The 13,238-nt window shown below is 47.1% G+C and overlaps 1 protein-coding gene across 1 annotated transcript in view; it reads right to left on the bottom strand.

The window, feature by feature from the left end:
• Positions 1-1,442: 1,442 nt before the first annotated feature.
• The window catches only part of Rdh13 (retinol dehydrogenase 13), a 13,894-nt gene continuing 2,098 nt past the window's right edge, over positions 1,443-13,238 (bottom strand). The window contains exons 3-7 of the mRNA XM_005369355.2: positions 11,760-11,915; positions 7,712-7,816; positions 4,147-4,359; positions 2,973-3,074; positions 1,443-2,195 (exon numbers count right to left, since the gene is read on the bottom strand). Of these exons, the coding sequence (XP_005369412.1) occupies positions 1,951-2,195; positions 2,973-3,074; positions 4,147-4,359; positions 7,712-7,816; positions 11,760-11,915 (821 nt within the window). The 3' untranslated portion in view covers positions 1,443-1,950. The remainder of the gene's footprint in view (positions 2,196-2,972; positions 3,075-4,146; positions 4,360-7,711; positions 7,817-11,759; positions 11,916-13,238) is intronic.

Raw genomic sequence — 13,238 nt, 5'->3', positions numbered from 1 at the left:
CAAAGGTGTGTACTTCCCAGCTCTCTACTGACCTTTTTGATGCTCCGGAAATTCTACATCCCAGCTGAGTGTCCCATTTCTGAAGCAGAAGTTCCCTAAGACAGCCCGACCTCAGTGATCACTGCCATATGGTGAGCTGCGCCTTCCACCACAGAGTCTGCAGCGGCTTGCTTCATTGCCTCAGTAACTTAAAAGTCGGTTTCTTAAAAGGAATAAATATAAAAGTTGTGTGTGGAATAAATTCCATATACAATGGATAAAATAAAACCTATGACTCAGGTTCAGGGTCATGTGGCAATATGTTCAGAGGTGAAAGTCTCTGTCACCAAGCTGGACAAACTGAGTTGGATCCCAAGACAAGAACGATTCCCACAAGTTGTCCTCTGAATGAACTCGGCACGGAAGGCCGAACTCAAGGGCATACCTGTGCACATGCACACACACCTACACACTAAGCAAATGTTTGTTTTTATTTTAAATCTATGGCTCGGCTACATTTGAAGATTTCACTGTTTTGACTTGTTTTGACAGGATCTTGTATAGCCCAGGCTGGCAGAGGATGACCTTGAACACCCGATCTCCTGTCTCCACCTCTTAAGTGCTGGTGTTACTACACCCAGCAAGTTATTATAATCATACAGAAGCTTGAGAATCTAAGGTTAAAGTTATCATAGGAATTGAAGAGGTCATGATCTCAGGTCATGCTGGTCCTCAGAGGCAGCGGCCAGCAGCTTTTCACTCCATTCCGTCTGGGCCAGGGTCTCCCCCGAATCCCAGCACCTCAGCCAGGACACAAGAGGTCCGTAGCTGTCCTTTACTGAGCCAGACAAGAGCTTAATGCCCACACCAGCCCATGAGGTAGCAGTTACCCACGGCTGTTTGCAATCAAGAGTCGACCTGGTTACTTTGGTTATCTGCTTGACACACCCAGAAGAGGAAGGGATCCTCAACCGGAGAACTACTTTGACCAGAATGCCCTGGGTGAATGTCCGTGGACATTTCTTGCTTGCTAATTGGTGTAGAAGGGACAAGCCCACTGTGGGTGGTCCCATTCCTGGGCAGGTAGGCCTGGGCTGGTATCTGACTCAGGCGTGGCAAGGCGTCTTTAATCCCAGCAGGCAGATCTCTGTGAGCTCAAGGCCATCCTGGAGCAAGTTCCAGGAAAGCCAGAGTTACAGAGTAAGACTCACTGTTAAAAAAATAATAATGATGATGATGATGGAAATAAAAGACAGTTATCTGAGTATAAGCCTGGTATCTGCGTCAAGCTCTTGCCTTGAGCTCCTGCCGCGGCTTCCCTCCTCCATGATGCACTATAACCTGTAAGCTAAGGTAAGCCCTTTTCCTCCCCAGTTGCTTTAAAAACAACAGCCAACTCTCAGAGAAGAGGCAGAAGTGTGCAAAGGCCCACAAAGAACTATGACTGACTGGCCACATTTGTCTGATTACCCGCTCTTTAACAGTAGATCAATCAGTCACCACCACAGCTACCTTTGAACATTGCCCAAAACCATTCCCAAGAGAGACACCACCTGCCACCACCACACATTCCCCTGTCAATGCTCAGCTGTCATCCAACTGAATGTGGTCAGCTAACACAAAAGGACCAACATTGCCATCTAAAGGAAGATGGGAGCATGGCAGCCAGCATCTATGGTCTTGGGAGTCTAACAGTCCCAACACTGCCCCTAGAGGATGATGAGGGCATGGCAGCCAACAGCTACAGTCTTAAGATTCTGACAGTGCCAACACTGCCTCTAGAGGAAGATGAATGCATGGCAATCAGTAGCCATGCTTTTTAACAGTGCCAACGCTGCCCCTAGAGGATGATGGGTGCATGGCAGCCAGCAACCATGGTCTTGAGAGTAACAACACCAACAGTGCCCCCAGAGGATGAGGGCATGGCAGCCAGAGGCCTTGGTAATACAGTTCCATCTGGATCTTTGAAGGTTATCTGGGAAGGGAATGCCCCCTTCCTGCGGACCCATGAGCCATGTCCAAGCCCACCAAGTTAGCACTTTCAGCCCAAAGTCTCCGGGCTACTTCCTCATCTTCAGCCTCAGGAGACGGAGCCTTCTCTCTGAGTCCATCAAAGTACTTCCCAGAAACACTCTCCAGTTCCTCTGCCACTGCCAGGTACGTGCTGGGCTGGGCCGCCAGCTGGGGACTCTTGAACAGCAACCAGAAGAAGGGCCCTACAATCAACCACAGAACATTCAGTCAAAAAAAAAAAAAAGAAGGAAAGAGAGAGAGAAGAAAAGAAAATTCCCTGCTCTACCCCCCCAAAACCCCTAGGGATGGAACCTTCCTGAAGCCCCACGGACCTCCATGCCTTCGTCCTTGCAGTTCCCTCTACCTAAAGGTCCCTTCCCTGGCAACATCAAAAACAAAACCGCCAAACAGAGGGATGAGCACAAATCTGCCTCCTAAGAAAACCTCCCCAGGGTTTCCAGAAAAAATGAAAACATATTTTTCCCTAGAAATCAGCTCAAGGCTTATCCTGCAGGACAATTTTCTTATTCATCAGTGGGGCTATAGCCTGCTTTGTTGATCTGAGGTCAGAACCACATAGAATTATGACTCATCTTCTACCCCAGGAAGACATGGGAAGGAGCAGAAAGAGGCACACGCAGCACTCAGAAGGTGAAAGGGTCAGAAGTTTAAGACCAGTCTCACCCATATAATGAGTTCAAGTCCAGCCTACTCATTAAGGCCATAGTGAGGGGAAAAAAGTCAGGTGTGATGGCACATTTATTTAATCCCAGCACTCCAAAGGCAGAGGCAAGCAAATCTCTGTGAGTTCGAGGCCAGCTTAGTCTACATAGCAAGTTCCAAGTCACTCAGAGATACATAGTGAGACCCAGTCAGAGAGAGAATCAAAAAGAAATAAAGTGACCATCTCTGAGGGAAAGTCCTGGATCCCCAGCTAACAGGGCTCTGTGAGGGGATACCCAGGCTGAAAGGTGACTCACCAAGTGTGAAGCTGGAGAAGGCAGAGTTGTGCATGTCTGTGTGTCTGCCCAGCTCTGTCCTGGCCACACCGGGGTGCAGAGCATTGACCGTCACACCTGTGCCTGGGAACAATAGAGAAGATAGCTCAGCTGTTAAAGAGCTTGCCACATAGGAGGTCCTGAGTTTGATGCCCAGAACCCAGGTCAAAACACATGCCTGTGATGGTAATCCAGGCTTCTAATACCTAGTGAGTGCTGGGAGGCAGAGACAGGTAGATCCCCAGGGCTCACTGAAGCTAGCCTAGCCTAGGTGGTGAGCTCCAGGCCAAGGAGAGACACTGTCTCAAATAAAAAGCAACATGGACGTCAGCCAACATTGTCCACTGACTTCCACACACACACACATACAGACCACATGCATGCACACGTGCTCGTGCACGCATACAAACAGGCACACATAAAGACTAGAAGCCACCACTACACTCTGGGTCTTCGCTATCCTAGGCTGTTTCCACACTTGAACCACATTATCCTCTGTGCTCTGAAGCCTCCATCTCAAGTGGTCTCCCCAGTAGAGCAGCCCTGGAGGCATGAGAGACCACATTCCTGGGCTCCACCACCCCCACCAGGGTCTGAAGCAGGGGACTAGAATGGGATCCAAGATGCTGCAGTTATGACTATCTCCCAAGGGTGGCTGGCACTGCTGGCCACAGACAACTTGTGAGAAACAAGAAGCCAGGGGAAGCTTCTTTACCTCTAACACTACATTCCTTCCATTAGAGTAGAAGGAACTGGGGAACCATCCAGGAGTCCTGAATTCAACCAACTAGATGCCAGGAGCAACCTCTCACGAACCCAGTTGTGACAGGCATGTCTGCAAACACTGATGTGTCCCCTGGGGCCAAAACCACTTGCAGTGGACAACCACTGGCTTAGAACACCAGAGGCTTAGAAAGCTATCCAAGATAAGCATGTCTGATGAAGGCAGGTTGGTTGAGACCAAACAGCAATCATTAGAACCATGATTTATTAGTGATGTCTACCTCCAGCACTGAAAGGGGCCACAGCACGGTGGTACAGGTGCCATCCTTTTGTCTAAAGCTACTACGTGCCCTTCCACCAACAGCTCAGGGTTACAGAACTCTTCCAGATGAGGAGGAAGGAAGGAGAAGAGAAAAGATCACCATGTGCACACCTTGCAGCCGGCGGCTCAGCTCCTTGGTGAAGAGGACAACAGCCAACTTGCTCTGGCAGTAGGCTGCCTTGGTGTCATACTTTTTCGTCTTCCAGTTCAAGTCGTCAAAGTCTATGTGCCCAGCAACATGAGCCAGGGAGGACAAGTTGATGATGCGCGAAGGGGCCGAGGCCTTCAGCTTGTCCAGCAGCAAGTTTGTCAACAGAAAGTGACCTAGATGAAGGATGACAAGAAAACACTATTTTCTCACAATGGCTATTTTACTTTTTTAAAATATTTTTTATGTGTATGAGTGTTTTGTCTGTATGTGTATCTGTGCAAAACATGCATGCAGTGCCCATGGAGGCCACAAGAGGGCAGTGGAGCCCCTGGAACTGGAGTTAGGGATGGACGTCAAACCCAGGTCCTCTGCAAGAGGAGCCAGTCCTCTTAACCACTGAGCCACGATTTTAATTTTTCATTTCCAGCGGTAGCATCATCCTCTTCTTCCTCTATATTCTCCCTTACCCACTTTATTATTCTGCTTGGAGTTGTTTTGTTTTTTTGAGGAAAAAAAAAACTTAGATTTACATTCAGCTGATTTTTCTTTTTTCCTTTTTTTTTTTCCAAGACAGGATTTCTCTGTGTAGCCCTGGCTGTCCTAGAACTCAGTCTGTAAAGCAGGCTGGCCTTGAACTCAGATTTTTGTTTTCAACTGAACATGTACCACAGCACATGGAGGGAAGAGCATCCTTTGGGAGCTCGTATTGTCCTTCCCCAATCATCCCAGGTCAGGGATCAAACACAGATCAGGCTTAGCAGCACGTGTTCTGTTTCTGAGACAAGTATCACTATGTAGCTCTGCCTGATAAGCTTAGGAACTGACTCAGTTGGTTAGACTAACCTTGAACTCCAGGCAATCCTCCTGCCTCTGCAAAGGTTAAAGGTGGCAGCACTGGATATGAGGGCAGGCTGACTGTGACATCTGTCGCTGTTGATCTCAGCGGACCCATCAGGCTGGGCAGATACGCCATCCTCCCTCACTGCTCCATGGACATCAGGAGCTGGGCACTTCCATCAAGGGTGTACTAGTGGCTGTGCTCCCCCACTAGAGCCATGGTGGATGACACCAAGCCCAGTGTCTCAGTTACTGTTCTATTGTTATGAAGAGAGACCATGTCATCCCTTACAAAAGAAAGCACTTGCCTAGTTTTAGAGGGCTGGTCCACAGTAATCATGGTGGCGGGCAGGCATGGTGCCAGAGAAGTAGCCGAGAGCATTTTATCCTGGTCCACAGGCAGAGGAGGAAAGAGACAAAGCCCAATGACACCCCGCCTCCAACAAGGGCACAACTCTTAACTCTTCCCAAACAGTTCCACTAGCTGGAAACCAAATATTTGAGGCTATGGGGGTCATTCTCATTAAAGCCCCCATACCAAGTTAATTTTTTTTTAATCATAGTTATTCTGGTGGTGAAATGGCAGCTTCCTCTTGCAGCCTCTCTTCCTTTTTTCTCCCTTTCATTAGCAAAAATAAGAATTTGGGAAGAACGCAAAAGTTAAAGGACAAAAGCATCATCCAATCAATAAAGAGGCTAACGAACTGAACAGACAGTTCTCAACTGAAGAAATACAAATGGTCAAAGAATATTTGAGAAGGCATTCTGTACCCTTAGCAGAGAAACTGTTCTGAGACCTCATCTCCACCCAGTAAGGATGTCCATCACCCAGAGAACAGATGATGACAAATGCCGGAGAGAACGCGTAGAAAGGGAGCCTACTCACTGCTACGGAATCTAAGGTGGTGTCGCCACTATGGACATTAGTGTGGACTTCTCTACACTGGACTACCACCTCTCCTGGACAGAGACAGAGGCGCTCTGAGTCAGCAAACCACAGAGACACCTGCTCATCCAGGTTTAATCTGCACTGAACTGATTCCGATGGCCAGAAGTGGAACAGCCTAGAAGATCATCAACAGATGGACAGATAGAAGAAAATATGATACCAAGACCTTGTATCCAAAAAAGAAAAAAGAAAAAAAGGCCAGGCACAGTGGCATGTGCCTACAATCCCAGCACCGAGAAAGTAGAGGAAGGAGGATCAGAAGTTCACAGTCATCTTTGGATACAAGTTCTGTATCTCGACAGACAAGAAATTGGGAGGGAGCATGCTGCAGAGGACGGGGTGGAGTCTGGAGAGGAGAAATGCTGGGCAGAGATGATCATATTTCACTCTAGGCATACAGGAAATTCTCAAAGTTAAATTCTTTTTTTTTAAGTTTTTGAGACTATACATAATCTTGACTGGTCTGGAACTTCTTATATAAACTAGGCTAACCTAGGAATTCACAGAGATTCCACCTGCCTCTGTTTCCCCAGTACTAGGATTAAAGAAAGGTGTGTACCACCACCTGGCTGAGGGGAAAAAAATTAAAGAACATGTGATAGATAAATGCAATGGAGAAATAGGAGGCCATAAAGAAAACTGAGATCAGAGCTGGAGAGACGGCTCAGCAGTTGAGAGCACTGGCTGCTCTTCCAGAGTACTCAGGCTCAATTCCCAGCATCCATATGGCTGCTCACAACTCCTATCCTAGGGGATCTGATACCCTCTTCTGGCCTCAGAGGTCACCAGGCATGAATGTGGTGCACAGACACATGCGGGCAACACACATGCATACACGCGCGTGCACGCGCACGCGCACACAAGCACACACACACACACACACACACTAAAAACAAATCTTTTTTAAAAGAAAGAGAAAAAAACAGAAGAGACAGTCATTTTCACTGTCCATCTGGCACAACCTAGCCTGAAAACAGAACCTCAGAGGGGAGCTGCCGAGGTCATGTTTGCTGTGGCCATGTTCGCAGGCGGGTATCTTGGTTATGACGACTGATGTAGAAAGATCTACCCTGAAGGTGGCTGGTGCGCATGCCTCTCCCTGCTCTTGACTGTGGATGTCATGTGATCAGCCACTTCAAGTCCCAGCTGCCTTGACTTCCTGAAGCTATGGGACTGGGAACGCCAGTCAGATAAACCTTTTCTCCCCTAAACTGCTTCTCCGCCAGGGCGTTTTATCACAGTCACAGAAATAAAACGACGAAAGAGTGCTGTGGGAGAGCCTTCAGCCAATTGCGGTCTCGGGTACGACAGCAAGTGCAGGCCTCTTGGCTGCTGGATTCGGCTCCAGTTCCCAGAGCACGCTGAGGGCTGCAGATGGCTACTCTGTGAGTTTATCCCCTAACAGATAATCCTTTGTTACACTCCATTCCAGGCTACTGTGGAACTCTTTTGTATGCCAACAAAAGAGGACTATGGGAAGAAAAGGAAGGCCTGAGAGAACTGCAGTCGGAGAGAGTAACAAGTGAGACCAAAGTATAAGGACATATACATTTGAAAATACTATTACTTGCATGATGACCTAAAAATTAATTTTTAAAAGCAATAGAGGAAAAAAATCAAGACTCACCCAGACTAAGGGACAGACACTTATATTAATAAATTTTAAAAGAATGGAGCAAGACCCCACCCCCCAGATTGGTGACTCCCCACGGAGAACCCACTCTCAGCCCAGATCTCACCCAGGTGGTTGACACCAAACTGCATCTCAAAGCCATCCTCAGTGGTCCAGTGCGGGCACCGCATCACAGCTGCATTGTTGACCAGAACGTCCACCCGTTCCTCCTCTAGAAGACATGGGTAAGGACAGACACATCAGGGCTGGGGATGGGCTCCCCCCCGCCTAGGGTAGGACAGTGTCCCACACACATTCCTGTCTACCTGGCCCCTGGGAAGGTGGCTACTTGGGAACAGCTGGAAATATTCCATGCCACTCAGGTAAGATCATGGAATGGGCCTCGATGCAACCAGGGCTAGTGTCCTCCCTAAGGGAGTCCAGCCAGGCTGAAGCACAAAGGGAGGAAATCTAGTGACAACAGACACTGACTGGTAGAAGCTGGTTGCTGGGAAAGGGTCTTGGAAGTCACCAAAGGGTCCTGGGTTATAGCCCCACTCTCTGTTTGCTTACTGGTCAGCCATGACGTGAGCAGCCTTTACCTCGTAGTCCCACAGCCACATCCTGAGCCTGAGCTTTGTAGCTCAACACGGGGGGTGGGGTGTACAACTGTCACAGATGCAATCTAGTGAAGTTCTTGGGGCTGCAGATACAGCTCAGGTGGTAGAGTGTTTGTCCAGCCTGCACCAGCCCCTGGCTTCCATCTCTAGTACCACACAAAACAGGTGCTGTGGTAACATCTGTAATCCAAGCACTCAGGAAAAGATAAGAGGATCAGAAGGTTGGGGTCATCCTCAGACTAAAAGAGAGTTTAAGGACAACCTGGGATAGCCACCTTGTCTCAAAAAATAAATAAACAGGAACTGGGGAGATGGCTCTGCAGTTAAGAGCACATAATGTTCTTAAAGAGGACCCCAGGAATTTTTTTGGCTGACATCACAAAATGCTACAAACCAAGCAAGTTAAACAGAAATTGGGGCTGAAGAAATGGCTCAGTGGTTAAATCCACCTGCTGAGTTTGAAGAGGACCTGGGTTCGGTTCCCAGAATCCATATGGTAGCTGCCCAGATGTGTGCTCTTAACCTCTGAGCCGTTTCATGATCATGGCAACTTGACTCAAGCCAGAGACATCTGAAAGGAGGAAACGTCAGTTGGGAAAATGGCTCCAGGCGATCGGGCTGTAGGCAAACCTGTAGTGCATTTTCTTAATCAGAGATCAGTAGGGGAGGCCCAATCCATTGTGGGTCCTAGGCTAGGGGTCCTAGGTTCTACAAGAAAGCAGACTGACCAAGCCAGGGGAAGCAAGCCAGTTAACAGTTTCTCCGTGGCCTCTGCATCAGCTCCTTCATCCATGTTCCAGAACCGCTTGAGTTCCTGTCCTGACTTCTTTTAATGATGGACTATGATGTGAAAGTACAAACCAAATAACCCCTTTCCTCCCCAACTTGCTTTTGATCATGATGTTTCATCACAGCAATAGAAACCCTAACTAAGACAGAGGCCCACCCATGTCTCCAGTTCTAAGGAATCCAATGCCTTCTTCTAGCTTCCTTGGGCACCAGGCATGAACATGGTACTACATACATGCCAACAAAATACTCATACTCATAAAAGAAAAATAAATAAATCTTTAAAACATCAGAAATGGATGAACAAGATGCTGGATCAGAACCTAAGCAAGAGCTGGTCCAGCTGGGGCTGAGGAAGGGATTCTGCCCCAAGCCTTGGCTAATAGATGGCCAGTTCCTCCCTATATTTCTTACAGCATCTTCTCTCTGTACAGGCCTCTGTGCCCCAGTTTCCCGTGATGATGACACCAGGGATATTGACCTAGGATCTATTCTAATGACCTCACTTCAACTTGATAATCTCCACAGAGAGCCTACCTCCAAAACAAGATCACCTTCTGAGAGCCTAGGTAGGAGTCAGGGCCTCCCCCACAGAGACATAACTGAATCCTTAACACTTCCGAGATATTTTCAGTGGAGATAAGGAATTGGTTGTCTGGTTGACCAGGCCCTCATTCTTCACTTCATGGGGGAGAGATATAGTATACAAGCTCCAAGCCACAGGTGGTAATATTAGCAGGCTATTGCGGAAGCTGAGGCAGGAAAATGACAAGTTTGAGGCCAGCCAGGGTAAAAGGCAAAACCTTGTCTCAGGGCTGGAGAAACAGCTCAGAGGTTAAGAGCACACATTGCTCTTGCAAAGGACTGGGTTTCAATCCCAGCCCCTACACCAGGGGTCACAACCACCTGTCGCTCCAGCTCCAGGACATCCATTGCCCTCTGGTGGTCTCTGTAAGCACCTGCACCCACATGCACAAACAGACACACAACCAAAAATAGGCAACCAAAAATAAGTAAGCTAGTAAAATAAGATACATCATTGCTGATAAAGGCCACACACCTTTAATTCCAATACAAAATAAATGCTCAGGTCACTTCTCCTTTTTATTCAGTACGGGAGCCCAGTCTATGGGCAATGCTGCCCACAGGGAAAGTGAGTCTTCCCAATTAACCTCGTCTGGAGACTCCTCACAGACAATGCCCACCAGTTTATCTCCTGGACACTTCTAGGACCTGACACATCGACAACAAACACCACAAGTCTGTAAAGTCCCAGTGTCGGGGTGGGAGGGGGGAGATCAGATCTGAAAGCTGGCAGACAGGAGTTCATGTCAATATAAAGCCTGACACAGTGGCTCATGCCTATAATCCTGGTCAGCCTGGGCTACAGAGTGAGACTCTGTCTCAATAAAAAAACCTGACTGGATTTTTGACAATGACCAGTTCACATAGCTTCCCTGTGACTTGGTTTCTGCCTTTATTAAAAAGCACAATAGTGCCCGCCTAATAGAAACACATAATTACTATCCAATCAACAGGCATTTGCTAAGCACCTATCATTGGGCACTGGAAATACAGGGTGGAGAGGAAAGTCAAGGTCACTGCCTACCTGAAAAGGACATTCCAGCAAGACTGAGAACCAAAACCTGCTCAAAAGAGGACTCTCCCCTTCATCAGTAAGTTCTAGGCCACAGGAGGTTTCTTGGGCTAATAAGTGTTTTTATTAAAAGAAAAAAGGAACTAAAACACTAAAAGAAACTTTCTCAGGCTGGAGACAGCTTGGAAACCCTGTCCCCAAAACAAAAACAAACTACCAGGAAAAAAAATTATCAGGGGGCTGGGGAGATGGCTCAGAGATTAAGAGCACTGGCTGCTCTTCCAGAGGACCTGGGTTTGACTCTCAGCACCCACATGGCAGCTCGCAACCATCTGTATCTCCAGTTCCAGAGGAGCCCACGCCCTCTTTTGGCCTCTGTAAGCACTGCATGCATGTGACGCACATATGTGCAAGTAAGAAAAACACTCATACACAGAAATAATTTTAAGAAAATAAACTAAGAGCTGGAGAGATGGCTCAGAGGTTAAGAGCACTGGCTGCTCTTCCAGAGGCCCTGAGTTCAATTCCCAGGAACCACATGGTGGCTCACAACCATGTATAATAAGATCTGGTGCCCCCTTCTGGCATACAGAAAGATATATATAAACATAGATAGATGATTGATAGATGGATAGATAGATAGATAGATAGATAGATAGATAGATAGATAGATAGATAGATAGATAGATAGATATAGATAGATAGATAAAATAAAATAAATAGCATGTTGAACACATTTTACACTCCCTGAGAGTTGCTTCAAGCTATTCTCCTATTCAAAACACTGACACGTGACAATTTTAACATCACCTAGAAGGAAACAAAGGGGTGAGTCAGTCCTCAATGTGACAGAAATATAGAATTTGTCAGCTGAGCCCTGGGTTATCAAAGGGCATTCAACAAACAAGAGCCTATGGCGGCCATTCTCATCCAAACCACACCCCCTCCTACTCTGAGGGAATGCCAACAGTCCACAACCAGAGCACAATGGACTCTCATGAGTAGGCACAGCTGATCTTACGGAAGAACAGAAAAACAGGTAGTAGCTGAATTCAGCCAGCAGATCACATTGACCAACCTCTTCTTCAGAACTTACTAGCTTCAGGTTCCTAGAGAACTTGCTGGAAGCTCTAAACCTTGGCTGGAAAAGTCAACGTCTTCCTGCCTACCTTTGATGATCTTCCTAGCAAACTCTCGGATGGACTTGAGGGACGCCAAGTCTAGGTGCTGGGCACGGACATGGGGATTTAAGGTCTCTCCACGGATGTCCTTCGCAGCTGCCTCACACTTCTCCATGTCACGACAGGCCAGAATGACGTTGCCTCCTGGACACCAGAAGAAAACATGAAAAGAGAAAGAAAATAAATGCACCCCTACATATCTATCCAACAGACATAAAAGTGTACACCCGCTAAAATCTGTATGCAAGCAGTCTTAGTAATATATTCAATGACCAAAAGATAGAAACGCAAATAACACCAGGCTTGGTGGTATAGGCCTGAAACGGCAGTGACTCTGAAGGCTGAGGCAGGAGGATTGTAAGTTCAAGGCCTGCCTGGGCTACAGAGTGAGTTCAAGACCTACCTAGGCATTTTAGTAAGAACCTGTCTCAAAAAGTAAAAAAACAGGGCTGAGGATGTAATTCAGCAGTAGAGCACCTGCCTAAAATCTACCAATACAGGGCTGAGGGCAAGGCTCAGTGGTAGAGCCCTTGCCTAGAATCCCCCAGTGAGGGGCTGAGGGTGTGGCTCAGTGGTAGACACCTGACTAGCAAACGAGAGGCTCTGAGTCCAATCTCCAACACAAACAAACAATAGCAAACATCCATCCACTAATCAATAGATAAACCAACTGCAGCCTATCTGTGCAATGGATATTCAGTCATAAAAGGGAATGAGATTCAGTCATAAAAGGGAATGACACACTGACATATGACACAGTGAATGAACCTTGAAATTACTATACTCGATTAGTCAGACACAAAATTTATACATGACACACTCCTTTAATCCCAGCACTTGGGAGGCAGAGTTCAAGTCCAACCCAATCTACAGATGAATTCCAGGACAGGCTCCAAAGCTACAGAAAAGCCTGTCTTGAAAAACCAATAATAGTAATAATAATAATAATTCATACATACATGCTTCCATTTATATAAAATGTCCCAAAAAAGCAAATGCAGAAAGAGAGACCCAGGTTTCCTGGAGCTGTGCTGGCAGGGGAAGATCAGGGAGCCATGGATGATGAATAAAGAGATGATGGGTAATCTTAAGGGTCATGAAATATTCTAAGACCATGTTAGAAGACGGAAACATTTTGGGGGCATATGGGAATGTTCAGTGATCTTAGTGCTACAGTTACTCTGAGAAATGCCACCAGACGCTGTCTCCTGTCCTCCACAAGCATGTGCACGCACACAAATACAAACTTATCAAGATATACAAATACAAGGGCTGGAAATTGGCTCAACAGGTAAAGGTACTTGCAGTTAAGTCTGTGAACCAGAGTTCAGTTCCCAGGAACCACATAAAGGAAGAAGAAAACCAGCTTCCATAGTTGTCCTCTGAACTACACACACACACACACACACACACACACACACACACACAGAGCTAATGGCAAAGCTCAAACCCTATCCCACCCCAACA

This window comes from Microtus ochrogaster, unplaced genomic scaffold, assembly GCF_000317375.1.
Source record: "Microtus ochrogaster isolate Prairie Vole_2 unplaced genomic scaffold, MicOch1.0 UNK47, whole genome shotgun sequence".
Taxonomy (NCBI): Eukaryota; Metazoa; Chordata; class Mammalia; order Rodentia; family Cricetidae; genus Microtus; species Microtus ochrogaster.
Note: the sequence above shows the minus strand (reverse complement) of the source record. Positions and strands in the feature narration are given on the sequence as shown.